Consider the following 18,316-nt stretch of genomic DNA (forward strand, 5'->3'; position numbering starts at 1 on the left):
CATCCATTAAAGCACCAGGTCTACACAGTGTAGGTATCTTGCCAACTGCGCTGATCCTGCACTTATGCCCTTCCCACAATCCCTCACTCTGTTTCACCTCTTGACCTGGGAACACTAATCAAATCAATATTGGCATTGCTACTGGAAGGGTCATGACATCCTACTGCCCTTTGGTACCACTCATAATTTCTGTCACTGCCTAGACCAAAACTCCTTACTCTAGCCACCAGAGTGTCTGTCCTTATTAGAATATAAGCTCCTTAAGAAAAGAGGTTTTTTTCACGTTTATATTTGTACTTTGAGCAGTTAGATGATGTAATTGATAGAGTGCTGGGCCTGAAGTTAGGAAGACTCATCTTCATGAGTTCAAATTCAGTTTCAGACACTTACTAGCTGTTTGACCCTGGGCAAGTCACTTAACCTTGTTTGCCTCAGTTTCTCATTTGTAAAATGAGCTGGAGAAATGGCAAACTACTTCAGTATCTTTGCCAAGAAAAATCCAAATGGAGTTTTGAAGAGTCAGAAATGACTGAAATGACTGAATATTTGTACCCTAGTGCCTCGCATAGTACCTAGAACACATTAATAAAACCTTATGTCCTAAACAAGCACTCAATCTTCTAAACAATAACAAGTACATGGTGTGGCATGTCCATCCTCATTAGCACTCAGGGAAATTCAGGACCATTTTTACTTTTTCCATAAAAAGGCATGTCATCCTAAAGGAGATAGTGTACTACGACTGCTGGAGTCAGAGGACCCGACTTTAATCTCACCTCGGATACTCAGTGAGAAATCGGGCGAGTCGCTTAACATACCTGAGCCTCAGTTTCTACATATGCAAAATTAGGAAGAGGGCTAGACTAGATGGCCTCTTCTAGCTTTAGATCTATGATCCCAAGCCTAGCTATGTGCCTTCCTTTAATTCTAGGTTCACAAGGATTGTTGATAGCTGCCTGTAACTTTTTTTTTTTTTTTTAGGCAGGTGGGGTTAAGTGACTTGCCCAGGGTCACACAGCTAGTAAGTGTCAAGTGTTTGGTCTGAGGCTGGATTTGAACTCGGGTCCTCCTGACTTTAGGGCCGGTGCTCTATCCACTGCGCCACCTGGCTGCCCCTACCTGCAACTTCTAAGAGGCTGCGGTCACCAACTGTACCTGGCTCCACGGCTCTGTCTTCCATTCTAGGCAGGGCTCCGTGTTACAGGCGGTGCTTAGCTGGGGCTTATCTTCAAGTAATTGACAGTGGAACGGCCTCAGGTTCCTGTGGTCGCGGCTATTCACGCATCGAGCCTCCCGGACCTTGATGCCTCCACCACAGTTTCGGGAGCACTGGAAGGGTACAAGAGCAAAGAGAATGACTGTCGGACAGTCGGGATTTTGCCCACTCGTTTCGCGGGCAGTCTCTTCTCAGATGACAAGTTGTCCATCAGGCTAACGGGAAGCTCCTCGTTGTGTGTAGTTAAATGACATTATTTGCCTTTAGGAAGAAAGAGTGACTTAGTCTTAAATAAAATGACTTTTGTGCCTCTCAAAAGAACACAGAGAGCAGAGTGACACTCTTTATCTGCTAATACAGACAATACGTACACCCGGAAAATCTGTCAGATTTTGTGCTGTCGGCCCATTGTATAACACTGAAAGTGAACTTAAATGGAAGTCTCCATGAATTTGAGTCTGGTCTACTTTTGACTTTGTTACAAAATGGCTTTCATGGACCCTCCTGTCCCAATTCTTTTCAGCAGTGGGCGTGTGCATGTCAGTAGTCACTTCAAGTTCAATTGAGTATTCTGTATCTGAAGTTTAGTTTTACATTTTACTCAGTATTATGGGGTTAACAATTATGAATCAAAAAATAATGTTCTTTTTCTTTTCTTCCTCAAGTCTTAAAGTAATTTAAAATAAATTATACTAAAGATAATTTTTTTTGCTTTAAAAAATTTTTTTTTTATTAATTTATTTTTAGTTTTCAACATTCACTTCCACAAGCTTTTGTTTTAAATTTTCTCCCCCTCCCTCCACCTCCTTCCCCAAGACGGCATGTAATCTGATAGAGGCTCTACATATATATTCCTATTAAACATATGTTCACATCAGTCACGTTTAAAGATAATTTTTAAGTCCTTATTTTTTTTCCCTTATTTATTTCATTAAAGTCCAAGCAACCATTTTCAGGAAGCTGGACCACAGCTTCTCTACTCTGGGACATGGACACCTGCAATATAGCAATCTGTCATATTCTCTAGGGATAGGGAAACAGATCACTGCCTCATCTTATCTTTAGCCATGAAGACTTTTTTTTTTTTAACCTATGAATGGATTTTCCTTTCCAGTCTCTTAGCCTTCCCAGAGGCTACTTCCCTATCCAAAATGCTCTGTGCCATAAGGAGGCCTGGTGGAATAGTGGATGGGGTGCTGGCACATGCTATATAAATGCTTATTCCTTCCCCTCTCTCTCTCTGTCATCACCATAACACCTCATAATCTTACAGTGGTGAACATGGAAGAGGTCATCTTACCAGTACTGTCCCTATTACAATCAAAGGCAGGATTCATCTGCTCTTTGATCTCTTCCTGGCTTTAATATTTAAAAGACCTACGACCACCTTCTGCTAAACACCTACACTTGTGGGTCCAGGGCTACCCACACCCAGAAGGTAATACAATACAGGAGGGCAAATTGCCTTTGCCCTAGAATCAATACTTGGTAATTCTTTGCTAATGATGGTTTTACTAATTCTCTAGTATGAAATTCATAGAATTTTAGAGCCCAGGGCACTTTAGAAGTGATTTAGTATGATATCCTCATCTTTTAGATAAAAAAATTGAGAGTTCAGATATTGCCTAAGGACATAAAGCTAGTGGGTGCCAGAACCAGGACTCAAAACCTGTTCTTAAGACTGCAAGTTCAGTATTCCTTCTATTCTATCCTGTTTCTCCTAGGCTTTGAACGTTGTCCACCTGCTTTCCTAGACCTAAGGTACCTGTTACTTCCACCTGTTTAAACAACCCTGCTTGGATTTGACCTCTAGTCTACTTAGCCAGAGGTGGGGAACCTGTGTCCTCAAGGTCACATGTGGCCCTCTAGGTCCTCAAGTGCAGCCCTTTGACTGAATCCAAACTTCACTGAACAAATCCCCTTAATAAAAGGATTTGTTGTAAAATTTGGACTCAGTCAAAAGGCCGCACTCAAGGACCTAGAAGGCCATATGTTGGCTCGAGGCCACAGGTTCCCTACCCCTGATAGTCCTTCAGTATCTGCTAGATACCTCTTGCTGGCAAAGCATCTCTCTCTCAGCTCCCCAAAATCTTCAGTCACCCAATGGCAACTCAAATAACATCCCTCATACACTGAATGGTAGTTGCTAATTCATATCCTTCATGCCCTCTGTCAGTGATAATTGGGTCACTACACTTTTTAATTAAGGGAGATGTACTCTCACCAAGGGCATGCCCCTGGCTGCTACCATATTAGTACTACTATCATTTTGGATCTGTGCTCTTCTCTCTTAAAAGATTAAAATGCCTAGGAGAATATGTGTTGTGGGAGATATCTATGGCCCCTAGGGTACTGGCAGGGAGAGAGAACTGGTGCTCTGTCCTTTCACCAAAGGATTTCTTCTTTCTTTGGTCATTGAATAGGTTCAGTGGAAAGGATATTGGATATGGAGTCAGAAAACCTAGGTTCGAATTCCAGCTATGTCATATATTACCCAGGTGACCTTGGGCTCGTCACTTAAGCTCTGTAAAGGGGGGAAGACTAGGTTGGACTAGATAATCCCTAAATTTCTTCTAGCTCTAAATCTAGGGTCCTAAGAGGTGCTACTGAAATATTTCACTTCCTCTCTCTTTCTCTCTCTGAGGTCCTAGAGAAATATTCCAGAAATGTTCTAGCTTTCAAGTTTAAGTGTATAACTGAGAAAGACAGGGAGAAAGTTGACAGGCGACAGATGGATAGTTCTCACCTCCTGTAAATAAAGTGTGTTTGTTTTTTCATGGGGAAAAAAAGGAAACAAGATCAGCCCTGGCTCAATAGCTCAAAAAGCACACCATAAAGCTTCCATTTCCCTGTAGTGCAATGAGCCCATCTAGAAAAAAAATTGGCAGTTTAAAATTAGCACCAGAACAAATGAGGAAACGTAGTAATGACTTCCACACAAAGCAGTCATTTGTCTCCCACAGACTTCAGGAAAATATGACAATGCAAAACAAAAAAAAAGTGAAAACTCTTCTTAATAAAAATTTGCATGACATTGATAGACTAAGGGGTCTTCTAGCTTTTTTCACTTGTTGCCACAGTCTCTTCTTAAATTTAATTTTAAAATTAGTATTTTTTTTCTGAAAGAGTATGTTTATTTACAAAGAGAAATGAAACTTATTAATATACTTAAGACAATAATTGACTAATTGACTAAGATGCTCTCTGGCTATCTTACTCTATTACATTCTCAAAAGCCCCAAGATTGGGTTAGTGAGAGGGAAGTGATGACATATTAAATCACTCCACTGCTAACACTGTTTTGCCTTTGTGGACTGAATGCCAATTGCCTAAGTTCATCTCCACAGTGCCTGAATAAGTGTCTTTGTTTTTTTTAATCTATGTGCTTCCTAATGAAAGAGGACATGGATCATACAGAGGGCAGGGACTGGACTAATGAAAATGGTTGACGATGTAACCATTGCTACTGACCAGGCCCAATAATTTTCCAGCTACTGCATTGCAGTTACTCAACTGATAAAATTTTCAAACCAAATCAAGTTAGAATGACAAATGCCACTGGCTGGCTGGAGCCAGTGGTGAGACCGAAATGAAATCACAACTCTCTGTCTTCCTGGGGTTTTTATGATCTATGAAATCATTTCAGTGTGTTCCCAGGTTAAATTCATTAACAGTGGGTAGCTCTAAACCCTGGTTTTGCATACCCTAGCATTTTCTAATTTCAAGATGCTCTCTTAGGTAAAAAAAATGCCTAAGACATTAAATCTACTCCAATAAGGAGAAAAGATGCTTAGCTTATCACTATATTCCTGCTTCGTTCTCACACAGAAACACTGGTCTTAAAGACTTTAAAAGGTCACACACTAAGAGAAGTTGAAGGAGGAGGGCAGTAGGGCAGCATAAAATCGTTCCAGACAGCTGACTGTCTATCACCATTTGAGATCCAAAATCAGTAAGATTTTCAACGATAAGGCATTGCTAATAGTGATCATTACTCTCCATAGACTTAGATTCTATTATTTAATCACCTTCCCCCCTCTTTCCTTCTCCATTCTAAATGACCTGAGTCTATTAATTATATCTTTTGGAAACATTCCATTGATAAAATGCTCTGGTGTTAAGGAAAAGTTTCAGAATAGTTTCCTCTTGAGGTAGTGTTAGGGAGTTAAATAATATGTATTGAGTAGGAGAACAGAACTAGGAGAACAATTTACATAATGAAAACAACATTATAGAGAAAAACAACTTCAAAAGACTTTAGAACTCTGATTAATATAATGATAGCCATGGATTTAGTGGGCTGAAGATGAATCATGCCACTCACCTCCTGCTAGAGAGGTGATGGACTTAAAATCTAGGAAAAGACATAATTTTTTTGGCATGGCCAGTTTAATTTGTTTTGCTGGGTTATGCAAGTTTATTGTGAGGGTGTGTGTGTGTGTGTGTGTGTGGTGAGAGGGAGAGAGAGAGAGAGAGAAAGAGAGACAGAGACAGAGACAGAGAGAGACAGACACAGAAAGAGAGAAAGAGAGAGAGACAGAGAAAGAGAGAGAGAGAGTGAGCGAGCTTGCTCATGGTCTATGAGGGAAAAGAGTGAAGCATTTGGGGAGAGAGGCATTTCCTTATTCAGCTCATCTTTTCCAATTCCTCACCACTCCCCACCGATGCTTCTGCCATTGGGAATAATTTATGAGAAAATGACTATGAAACAAACTATGAAAACTGAGCACAAGCGAACAGAGCTTAGTTCGTGCCCCAAAGACGTCTCAGTAAAGCAGATACCACTGAAACTCTAGAGTCACAACAGTTGGTCAGGTGGAGCCTGCCCAAGGTAGGGCTGAGGTTTGACATTTTTCCTCTAGCTAGCCAGAGACAGCTTTCCTGTGTGCAAACCTGGGTCATAGTCGAAGACCAAACCAGGAAGAACAGAAGAACAGGGAAAGTGTTAAGCCCAAGGACAAACAAAGGAGCTGCTGAAGTAGCTAGAATAAACATGAATGTTGCTTGTTCCCCACTGAAGGAGGGGAAAGAAAGAGCAGCGAGGAAGGGTAAGCAGCTACTCAGAGGACCCCTTAAAGCAGGGAATTCTTAACTTTTTTTTTTTTTTGGTGAGGAAATTGGGGTTAAGTGACTTGCCCAGGGTCACAAAGCTAAGTGAGTATTTTGTGTCTGAGGCCAGATGTGAACTCAGGTCCTCCTGACTGCAGGGCCGTTGCTCTATCCACTGTGCCACCTAGCTGCCCCATCTTAACCTTTTTTATACCGTAAACCTCTTTGATGAATTCTGGTGAAGTTTATGTACCTTTTATCAGAATTAGAACCCCTGCTAAATGATACAGGGTCCATAAATAGGGATATTAGGTATTCAGTCTACCAGCTTCTCTGCCTGAGCCCCAGGTATTAGACCTGGCAACTGATTAGAATAAACAACTTTCTCCTACTAATAAAGGTTGTTCTTAATTCTGACTGACTCCTTTAAAAGGAGCAGCATCTCCAAATGATCATCTCTCCCCCATCCTTAAAAAACCCTCAATTAATCCCACCATCCCTGCTAACTATAGTCACATATCTTTCCGCCTCTTATGGGGAAAAAAAAAACTCCTTGAGAAAGCCATCATTGCCTCCAGTTGCCCTCTTCTAAATATCTACTTGACCTTCTATAATCTGGCTTCTGGTCTCATCATTCAACTGAAACGGCTCTGCCCAAAGTTACCAGTGATCTCTTAATTACCGAAACTAATGGTTTTTTCTCAGTCTTCACTCTTTTCAACATCTCCACAGTCATTCAAACTGCTAATCACTTTCTCATGTATACTCTCCAAGGTTTTCATGACAGGTTTTTCTCTTGGTTCTCTTTCTACTTATCTGACCAGTCCCTCTTGGTCTCCTTTATTAGTTCTTTATTTGTGTTCACAAACCATGCATGTCCTTTAAGGCTACTTACTAAGCTCTTTTCTTTTTTCCCTTTATACTCTCACTTAGTAATATTATCAGCTTCCACAGGGCCACTTATCATTCCTCTGCATTTGATTCCCAGGTCTATATATCTGGACCTTGTCTCTCTGTCTTAAGCCTCAGCAACTGCCTTTCAGCCATTTGCCTCAAACTGGGTGCCCTGTAACCTCAAAATGTCCAAAATAGAACTTACTATCTTTCCCTCTAAACCCTTAGCTCTTCTGAAACTTCCTTATTACTACTGAGGACACCACTTTCCTCCATATTACCCAGGTTCATAGCCTTAGCGCCATCTTAGTGCCATCTCTCGCTTCATGTATCCAAAGTACTTCAAGCAGCCAGAAAGAAACCATTCAAATACTGTGGAGCCATAGTCAACATCACACAAGATTTAGCAGCTACCATGTTAAAAGAGTGAAGGGCTTAGAATATGACATTTCAGAAGGCAAACGATATAGGATTACAATCAAAGACAACCTAGACGACAAAACTGAATATAATATTTCAGGAGAAAAAAATAGATATTTAATGAAATAGATGACTTTTAAGCATTCCTGATGAAAAGACCAGAGTTGAATAGAAATTTTGACTTTGAAATACAAAGCTCAAGAGAAGTATAAAAAGCTAAACATGAAAGAGTAATTATAAGGGACTCAATAAGGTTAAATTGTTTACATTCCTATATGGGAAGATGATGCATGTAACTCCCAAGAATTTTATCATTAGGTCAGTTAGAAGGAGTTTACATAAACAGAGGACATGGGAGGGAGTCAATTATGTTGGGTTGATCTTAAAAAAATGGATAGGTGAGAAAAAGGAATGCACTGAGAGAGAGGAGGGAGAGGAAACAATGGGAAAATTATCTCACATAAAAGAAGCATGTAAGGAAGATCTTTTACATGGGGGGATTGGGGACAGGCAATACTTGAACCATACTCTTATTTGAATTGATTCACACACACACATGCACACATGCTCAGTTGGGTATAGAAATCTTTCTTACAGAACTGGGAAGTAGGAGGGGAAGGGGATGAAAGAAAGGAGACTGATGATTTCGAGAGTAGATTAAAGAAGGTATTGGTCAGAAGCAAGACAGATTTTTGAGGACATATAGGGCAGTAAGAGAGAGCAGATAAGCAAGAGAAAATAGGATGGAGGGAAATAGACAGTTAGTACTCATAAGTGTGAATGTGAATGGGATGAGCTCACCCATAAAACAGAAGCTGATAACAGAATGTTATAGAAACCAGAATCCAACAATATGTTGTTTACAGGAAAGATACTTAGAACAGAAAGACACACACAGAGAGCTAAAATAAGGGGCTGGATCAGAGTCTATTATGCTTCAGCTAAAGTAAAAAAGGCAGGGGTAGCAATCATGACCTCAGACAAAGAAAAAGCAAAAATAGTCCTAATTAAAAGAGATGAGCAGGGAAACTACATCTTGCTACCATAGACAATGAAGTAGTATCAGACTATACACATAGCTAACAAATGGCAGAGCATTCAAATTCTTAAAGGAAAAATTAAATGAGTTACACAAGGAAATGGAAAGTAAAACTGTATTAGTAGAGGACCTCAAATTACCCCTCTCAGAGCTAGATAAATCCAAAATAAATAAGAACGATGTTAAGAAGATGGATAAAAGCATTATTTAGGGGGGATACTTGCATCTCTACATGTGTTCATCAATAAAAGAGAAATACAGCATATCAATGAATTGGGTATGCAACTAAAAAAAGAAAACAAAACAGAAAAAGAGCAAATTAAAAATCCTCAATTGAACACCAAAATGGAAATCCCCCAAATCAAAGGAAAGATTAACAAAATTAAGAGTAAAAAAAATTGAGCTAATAAATAAAACTAGAAGATGGTTTTATGAAAAAAAAAAAGATAAGGCATTGGTTAATTTGATTTTTTAAAAAAAGAAGAAAATCAAATTACCAGTATCAAAAATGGAAAAGGTAAATGCACTACCAATAAATATGATATTAAAGCAATTATTAGGAATTATTTTACCCTGTTACATATCAGTAAAACTTACAATCTAAAGTGAAATGAATGAATATTCATAAAAATATAAATTTCCCCAAATTAACAGAAGAGGAAACAATATTTAAATAACCCTATCTTAGAAAAAGAAATTGAACAAGCCATAAATGAACTCTCTAACAAAAAGTCCCAAGGACCAGATGATTTTACAAGTGAATTCTACCAAACATTCAAGGAAAATTAATCTTAATTCTATATAAACTATTTGAAAAAATAGGTAAAGGAGGAATTCTACCAAATACCCTTTATGACACAAATATGGTTTTGATACCTAAACTAGGGAGAGCAAAAACAAAATAAAAGAAAACTATAGGCCAATTTCCCTAATGAATATTGATGCGAATTTTTAAATAAAATACTATCAAGAAGATTACAACAGTATATGACAAAGATCATCCACTATGACCAGGTGAGATTTATACAAGGCATGCAGGACTTAGTGCAATATTAGGTAAGCTATTAGAATAATTGACCATATTGATAACAAAATCAACAAAAATCATATAATACTCTCAAAAGATGCAGAAAGAGCTTTTGACAAAAGACAATACCCATTCCTATTAAAAATATTAGGCTCAGCTAGATGGTGCAGTGGATAGAGCACTGGCCCTGAAATCAAAAGGCCCTGAGTTCAAATCCAGCCTTAGACACTTACTAGCTGTGTGACCCTGGGCAAGTCACTTAACTCTGATTGCCTCAAAAAAGAAAAAGTACTAGAAAGCATAGGAATCAATGGAACCTTTCTTAAAGTGATAAGTAGTACCTATCTAAAACCAAGAGCAAACATTTTCTGTAATGATGATAAACTTGAAATCCTCCCAATAAGATCAGGGGTGAAGCAAAGATATTCCTTATCACCACTATTATTCAACATTGTATTAGAAATGCTAGCCATAGCATTAGGAGAAGAAAAAGAAATTGGAAGAATAAAAATAGGCAGTGAGGAAGCAAAATGATCCCTCTTTGCAGATGATATGGTATACTTAGAGAACTCTAGAGAATCAACTAAGAAACGAGTTGAAACAATAACAGCAGAATCACAGGATATGAAATAAAGCTACATAAATCATCAGTATTTCTATATATTACCAAAAAGCCCCAGCAGATAGAAATAGAAAGGGAAATTCCATTTAAAGTAACTACAGACAATATAACATACTTGTGAGTTTATCTGCTGAACAAGTTGTGGTATATGATTGTGATGGAGTACCATTGTCGTGTAAGAAATGATGAGTGGTATGGTTCCAGAAAAACCTATGAATACTTATAAGACTGATGCAAAATGAAATGAGCAGAACCAGGAAAACACTGTACACAGTAACAGCAATATTGTAAGGCTTATCAACTGTGAATGACCTAGTTACTCTGATCAAGGCAATGATCCTAGATAATTCCAAAGAACCTATGATGAAAAATGCTATCCACCTACAGAGAGAGAACTCCAAGTGCAGACTAAAGCTTGCTTTTTTCACTTTCTTCATGTTTCTATATTTCTTGCTTTTTCTTTTCTTTTCTTCTTTTTTTTTAACAATATGACTGTGGGGTCCTGATAGGGAAAAAGCCCTAAAATACAGTAATTAAGTGATAAGCCATAAAAACTTAAACTCTGTGAAAGGTGGAAGCCCAGACATGATGACCTGTTAGAAATCATAACGTAGATACTAAATCATAGACACTGATTAGACACTGAGTCATAACTTAATATATTATGACCTATGAAAGCCAAAATAAGAATATCTTAACCAATATGTGACTAGGACATCATCAATACACAAACTTAAGGTTGGGTATAACATTGGCTTAACTCCCAAGCTTATTACTAAGCAGAAAACCAAAAATATCCACTAAGCAGTAGTACTGCACTCTCTAGCTCCTCCTTGTCTGTTTTCTATAATTACCACGGGGACTTTTGGGATTCTTAGCAGGAATCCACTAAACTGTCTGGCTGGTGGCCCAGACTGAAGATTGCCCCTATTTGCAAGAATTCATAATAATTGATTAAACTACTACCAATAATCAATCTAGAGCTCTTTGGCCTCTTCCTTTGATATCAAAACAATACTTTATGGTCATGGGGGAGGTATAGGGTTCCCCAGCCAGGGGAATTCTAGACCTTACAATGGTTAATATGGAAATATGTTTTGTATGACTTCACATGTATAAATGATATTGTATTGCTTGCCTTCTCAATGGATGGGGGAGGGAGAGAATTTAAAACTCAAAATTTTAAAAAATGAATGTTAAAAGGAAAATGAAAAATAGCCCAATGGTTCCCTATTATTTCCAAGATCAAATATAAAGTTTTCTGTCATTTAAAACCCTTCATAGCCTGTTCCCTTGCTCTCTTCCCAGGAATCTTACACTTTCTTCCACATGCTTTATAATCCAGCTGTGTGAGCCTACCTGCTGTTCCTTGAAAATAAAACTGCATTTCCTGTTTTTAGGCCTTTGCATTGGGTGTTCTCTCATACCTGAAATGCTGTGCCCTCTCACACCCACCTTTTAGTTTCCTGGCTTTTTTCAAGATTCAGTTTAAATCCCATCTTCTGCAAGAGGCCATTCCCTAATCCCCCAGGTGCAAACACCTTTCCCTTTCACCCTCCTTTACTCAGTGTTTGTGTGTCTGTGTGTGGTGGGGGGGAGGTAGCATGCAAGTGTGTGTAAACTTATATATATATCTATATAGATATATAGATATATATATGTATGCATACATACACACATGTATATGTATCTTGTATGTATGTAGCTATTTAAGTGTTGCTTCTTGAGTGCAGGGACTATTTTTGGCTTCACATCTTCTAGAACAAAGCAAATTCTTAATAATTGCTTTTCAAGTGATTGCCTAATTGGAAGGACAAGGAGCAGTCTTTGGATTTTCTGAAGTCTCTTCACTACAAAAATTTTGCACATGGCACTGAAAGGAAAGAAGGCTGGCTTTTCTGTGGTGTGTGTGTGTGTTTGTGTGTGTGTATGTGTGTGTGTGGTCTTTTGTGAATCTTTAGGGAGTCATTTCTCAGTCACAAAGATGAGCTTTGATTACCTTGCTCCAGGTGCCCACTTTCCAGCCTGCACAGGGGCGCAGGTGACATCTCTTGGCAGGGTCGGGCCTCTGAATGGACTCACAGTCAGAGTCAATTTGAGTGCTGCATTCCACGTGTCTCCAAAGAGCGCCCAAGCCACAGGTGGTCGAACACTGTGGGAAAGCAAAAGGAAGGGTTGACAGGGCAAGATACACAATGACTACAACAATGTAAGTAGAAGTAACATTCAAACTGCTGGATTCAGATGAATGGTAGTGACTAATCTTGCCCCAAGAAATACTTACCTCTCCTCTCCACAGAGGGGGAGGGAGCTATGGAGTGCAATGGTACATAAGCTATTAGGTAAAGTTGCTTTCTTAGATGGCTTTGCTGAGTTTAAATGGAAGACTTAATAAGGGAGGGGAAGGTTATCAGGAAATAATTGTTGTGTAAAAAAATCAGTCAATACTTAAAGAAATTAATCCAGGCTATTCACTGCAAGGTCAAATACTGAAGCTGAAGCTGAAATACTTTAGTCACATAATGAAAAGATGGGGCTTATTGGAAAAGATGTTGGGAAAGATTGAAGACAAGAGGAGAAGGGAATGGCAGAGACTGAGATGGATAGATAGTGTCATGGAAACGATGAACATGAGCTTGGCCAGTGGAGATAGTGTGAATAGAAGGGCCTGGTATGCCAAGGTAAAATGAAGAAGTTGCCTTACATGATCTCTAAGGTCCCTTCTAATTTTCACATTCTGTGACTCTGTGAATACATCCATGGATTTCATGTGGAACTCTTTTGAGGAACCACGGATATGGGCCAACCATAAAGGAAGATATTTTTTTTCTTTCTTTCTTTCTTTTTTTTTCAGTGAGGCAATTGGGGTTAAGTGACTTGCCCATGGTCACATAGCTAGGAAGTATTATGTGTCTGAGGCCAGATTTGAACTCTGGTCCTCCTGACTCCAGGGCAGGTGCTCTATCCACTGCACCACCTCGCTGCCCTCAGGAAGGTGTTTCTTATAGATGCCTTTTGCACATCACATTTTTAGGGGTCACAAAGAATCCTTAGGTCAGGAAGTTGATCATAGATTCCAAATGTTAATCCTAGGAGACACCTTAGAGATCATCATGTTTGATTCCTTCATTTTCTAGGTGAGAAAACTGAAGCACAAAGAGATGAGATGGCTAGTTCAAGGTCACAAAAATAATCTATTGCTAGATCCTACTATAAAGGCACAGAGAGGTGCCAAGATTTTCCCAGAGGGGCACAGCAATCTAGGAGCAAAGCAGAGAGTAGCTTCAAATTGACTGACAATTTCCACACTGTTGTCCATCCACTGTCCTGTTTCCACATTTCCCTGTGCCACATTTATGTTGAAAACAAATGCATGCTGTCTCTGGTGCTCTGAATCTTATCCTTGCCATGTGCATGAGGAAATATATTCAATCAATTCCTCTTGACAGTTTTGATTTAGGTATCAATTGAAAAGAAACAGCCAACAGGCAGAGATGGCACAAGCAAAGACATAGAATGTAATTCACAGCAAATAGAACTTACCAAATATCTTTCATATTAAATTTGGTACAAGGTAGGGGAATAGATGGGAGGAGGTCTCCCCATTATGTTGATGCAATGAAGAAAAGAAGAAAGGGTGAATAATCACCACCCACCACCTCTGCTAATATTTAACAAGGAAAATGTAAGTTTGAATGGAAACCAAAGTCATTGACATGGCTGGTGACCTTCATTCACTGATTTGTTAGGTCAAGGAAAAGACTCTAGCTTTTTCAGAAATGGAACTGATGTTGAGAGCTGCATCAACTAATAATGGACCATTCATTCCATACAACCATGCCCCACGACATGAATAGTTGTGTTTAACTGGATGACTTGAGGTGACTGTCTCAGATATGAGCAGAATCCCTTACAACTAACAGCCCATAATGAGAAATTCCAAATTGGATTTTGCCAGCTGGACGGTCATAATTCTTCCTGCCAGTTTCATCTCTTTTACTAATTACATTATTGCCTGGGAGTGACTAAATAAAAGAGGGATCAAGCTTTCTTATGAAGAGGTAGCCCTCTTATCTGTATTCTTCTGACACCTTTGCAGTTGAGACAGGCTGTGGAATTTGGGCCAATTTTCATTCTCCAGCCAGAGTGTCTAGAGTGAACAATACCTCCTCACTCCAGCATAACTGCTAAAATTTTGCCACACTCAAAATAACAACAAAGGGCAGAACCCATCCTTCTCTGTTGTGTCCCAAGGACTATAAGCTATTTAATAACAACAGCAACAACAACAACAATAGCTAGCATGTACATTGAAGTTTGCAAAGTGATTTACCTATGTTATTTCATTCGAGCCTCCCAACTGTTCTGTGAGATAGATACCATTATTATACCCACTTTACAGATGAGAAAACTGAGGTTAAGTGACTAGTCCAGGATCACATAGCTAGTAAATGCCTCAGGAAGGATTTAAGCTGAAGTTTTCCTAACTCCAAGTCTGTTCTCCTACCTACTATGCCACCTAGCTGCTTGGAACTCAAAATATTCATTAAGGATAACAGGTAACTTTTGGTACAGTTTCTTAGATCATTGTCATTAAGCATTAATTAACACTTCTTGAAAGTATTCCGGCTCCTTCAAGTTGAATCAGTCACTTGAACACCAGAGACACACAGACTTTTAAGAGGTGGAAGGAGACCCAGAACCATCCAGTCCAACTTGTTCTTGAATAGTAATTCCTTCTATAACAGCCCTAACAAATTGCCATGTAGGCTATAATTGAAGACCTCCAATGAAGAGAAACCTGCTACCCCTGGAAGTAGTCCATTCCACTTTCAGGTAGCTCTAATTGTTAGGAAGTCTCACCTTCAAACTTAAGTCTAACCCACTGCAGCTTCTCATTGCTCCTAACTCTGGGAAAGACACTTAATCCCAATTGCCTAAAAAAAAATTTTTTTTAAAAAGGGTGTTTAGGTTCATGGGAACGAGAGGATAGGGGAGGGATTCTTGGAGGGGGGTAGGCTAAGTAATAGAAGGGCAAGGTAGCGGGCAGAAGTCAAGTTTAATCTGTTTTGGGCATGACACTCTTCCCAAATTTGAAGGCAGCTATCATGTTCTCTTATCTCCTCTCTAAGCTAAAACATCCTATGCTGCTCTAGTAGACCCAGTTATGGCATGTTATCCAGTGCTCTCGATGTGTGTCATCCTATTCACCCTAGTCACCCACATCAGCTTATCTAAGTCTCCTAAAAGGTAGTGCCCAGAACCTCAGACAATTCTCTGGAGGTGGCCTCACTGGGAGGAGAATAGTAGACCAAGGGGCATGGGAGCACAGATTTGGAGCTTTTAGGCCATGGAATACAAGACCTTTCATTTCAGAGATGAGCAAAATGAGGTCCAGGAAGGCTTATCCAAAGTCAAAAGGTCAGTTAGCAGTTAGGTGGTGATTTGATCCCAGGTCCTCTGATGACAAGTCTATCAACTATACCACCTCGTCTCAAGTATTTTAGTAAATCCTTCATTTACCAATAAGGTATGTCACTTGTTGTGGACTCCAAGATTCTCTTAATATTTTCTTGAATGACATTAAGTTTCTCAGCTGCCATATTCAACTATTGCTTCATAATGACATTTTAGTCTCCTAAAATCCCCAGATGCTTTTCAGAAACCTGTTTAGCCACACTTCCCACATCCTGAATTTGTGAAGTTGATTTTTAGAACCCAAACTATAGGACTTTACACTTAGCCCTACTAAATTTCCACTTACTCAGCTTAACTTGTCTGTGGTTCCAGCATACTGAGATATTTTGAGATCCAAACTCTGTTATTTAACATGTTAGCTATCTCTCCAAGTTGATGTAATTTGACAGGTCTGCCCTCTACGCCTCATTGATAAAAATGTGGAATCATATGGTCCAAGACAAATCCCTGAGGCTTTCACTGTTGCTTCAGTTTTATCACTTGAAAAATGTGGGACAGAGCTGGACAAGATCATCTCTAAACTTGCTGGGTAGCTTATAAGAAAGATTGGGGTAGACCTGAGTATGATATGACTTTAAAAAGTAAAATCATTTAGGAACAGCTAAAAAGAGTAATTATTTTATACAAATGAAGTGCAAGAATAAGAATTGATACAGGAGAATGAGATGGGGGAGGAGGGCTGGTAGTTCTGGTAACCTACTTTCATCGGGAATGTGTTTAAGAGAAAACAATACATACATATGTAGAAGAGTATAAAAGTCTCTAAATTTAGAAGAAATAAAATGGTGAGGGAATAGGGAAGGGGGAGAGAACAAGGGAGGGGCCTCTAGAGGGGAGGGTGAGGGAATTTGTTATAGGGAACTATAAAAGGGTGTTTAGGGGCAACTAGGTGGAACAGTGGATAAAGCACCGGCCCTAAAGTCAGGAGAACCTGAATTCAAATCCGAACTCAGACCAAACACTTGACACTTACTAGCTGTGTGACTCTGGGCAAGTCATTTAGCCCCAGTTGACTAAAAAAAATTTTTTTAAAAGGGTGTTTAGATTCATGGGAATGAGAGGATAGGGGAGGGATTCTTGGAGGGGGATAGGCTAAGTAATAGAAGGGCAAGGTAGCGGGCAGAAGTCAAGTACAGGAGTCAGGAGGGACAGGAAACAATATGCAAAAACATAAAAACAAAGATCAGGAGTAGAATTTGTTTGGGAAAGTATATGTCTATACATGTAAGCATATATGTATATATATATCTATATATATATCTATAGCTATAGAGAAATATATCCTCACTTAATTGTAGCCTTCCTGGGGGGGGAGGGGAAAAAGTACACAGCAGAGAACAAAAGAAAACTTACAAGGAAGCAAAGAAAAAATGGACAGCTTGACACAATGTATAGTATTTATCATACAGGCTTTCTTGAAATGAAAATTTGTCATTATATATTTTGAATCCTGCTCTGCTATGCACATGACATGCTTTTTTTTTCCTTTCCTTACTTTGTAATTAAGTTCCAATATTTAAGTTTATGATATATTTTTTCTTTTCTCTATTCTGTATTTGTGTTCTGGTGTTTGAGTCTAAAATAAAATTCAATTTAAATAAAATGCTTCTACAACCACTCTGCATTTTAGTGATTCATCCGTTCACTCAGTAGCACATTTATTATCTACTACATACAAAACACTTGTCATATTACTGGTATGTTCTGTCTTACATACTCCGTGCCCTAAGTTATAAGGCAATCTTTTCCTAGAATACAGCTAGAAGGAACTCAGAAACTCATGATTTTTATATGTTGTATAAGACAGAAGCTGATCTTGCAGCTTACTGGTGTGTCTTTTGCACGGTGAGCAGAAGGGGCTAGGACCTTCTCCTCCTCTATCCTTAGCTCTTCCCCTCAGTCTCTTTCACAAAGGTAGAAATGTGCAACAGGGGCACACATACCCTAGCATACATCAACTACTGTTTTATTTCTTCAAGCCTGGATGAAATATTGCCACTAATATTAGCTGTCTGTCCATTCTCTTTCTCTCTCTCTCTCTCTCTCTCTCTCTCTCTCTCTCTCTCTCTCTCTCTCTGCTAGGCAATGGGGTTAAGTGACTTGCCCAGGGTCACACAGCTAGTGAGTGTTATGTGTCTGAGGCTGGATTTGAACTCAGGTCCTCCTGAATCCAGGGCAGGTGCTATATCCACTGCGCAACCTAGCTGCCCCTGTCCATGCTCTCTTCACGGAATAGAGTGGAAAGAATACTGGATTTGGAGTCAGATTACCTACATTAAAGTCCTGATTCTCTAATACTACCATCACTTAATCCCCATGGGACTCTCAGTTTCCTCATCTGTAAAACGAGAGGGTTAGACAAGATTGTCTATGAGGTTCCTTTCACCTCTAATCTGGGATCCTAAAGGACCAGTGAAATTGAGGTTCACTGTATTCCCTTGAAGATCCCCCGAAAGTCTGACTCTCCTGGCTCTTCAACAGCCTAGGTCCTAATTATACCGTGCTCAGCACTAGGGAAGATTCAAAGTTAATTAAAACATCATTTCCCTCAGGGAATTTGCAATCTCATGG

The 18,316-nt window shown here is 39.2% G+C and overlaps 1 protein-coding gene across 1 annotated transcript in view; it reads right to left on the minus strand.

The window, feature by feature from the left end:
* ADAMTS12 (ADAM metallopeptidase with thrombospondin type 1 motif 12) overlaps nt 1-18,316 on the minus strand; it is a 525,685-nt gene that overhangs the window by 45,684 nt on the left and 461,685 nt on the right. The window contains exons 20-21 of the mRNA XM_027868744.1: nt 12,267-12,419; nt 1,156-1,329 (exon numbers count right to left, since the gene is read on the minus strand). Coding sequence (XP_027724545.1) covers nt 1,156-1,329; nt 12,267-12,419 — 327 coding nt within the window. The remainder of the gene's footprint in view (nt 1-1,155; nt 1,330-12,266; nt 12,420-18,316) is intronic.

This window comes from Vombatus ursinus, unplaced genomic scaffold (genome assembly GCF_900497805.2).
Source record: "Vombatus ursinus unplaced genomic scaffold, bare-nosed wombat genome assembly UNPS02014791.1, whole genome shotgun sequence".
Classification (NCBI taxonomy): Eukaryota; Metazoa; Chordata; class Mammalia; order Diprotodontia; family Vombatidae; genus Vombatus; species Vombatus ursinus.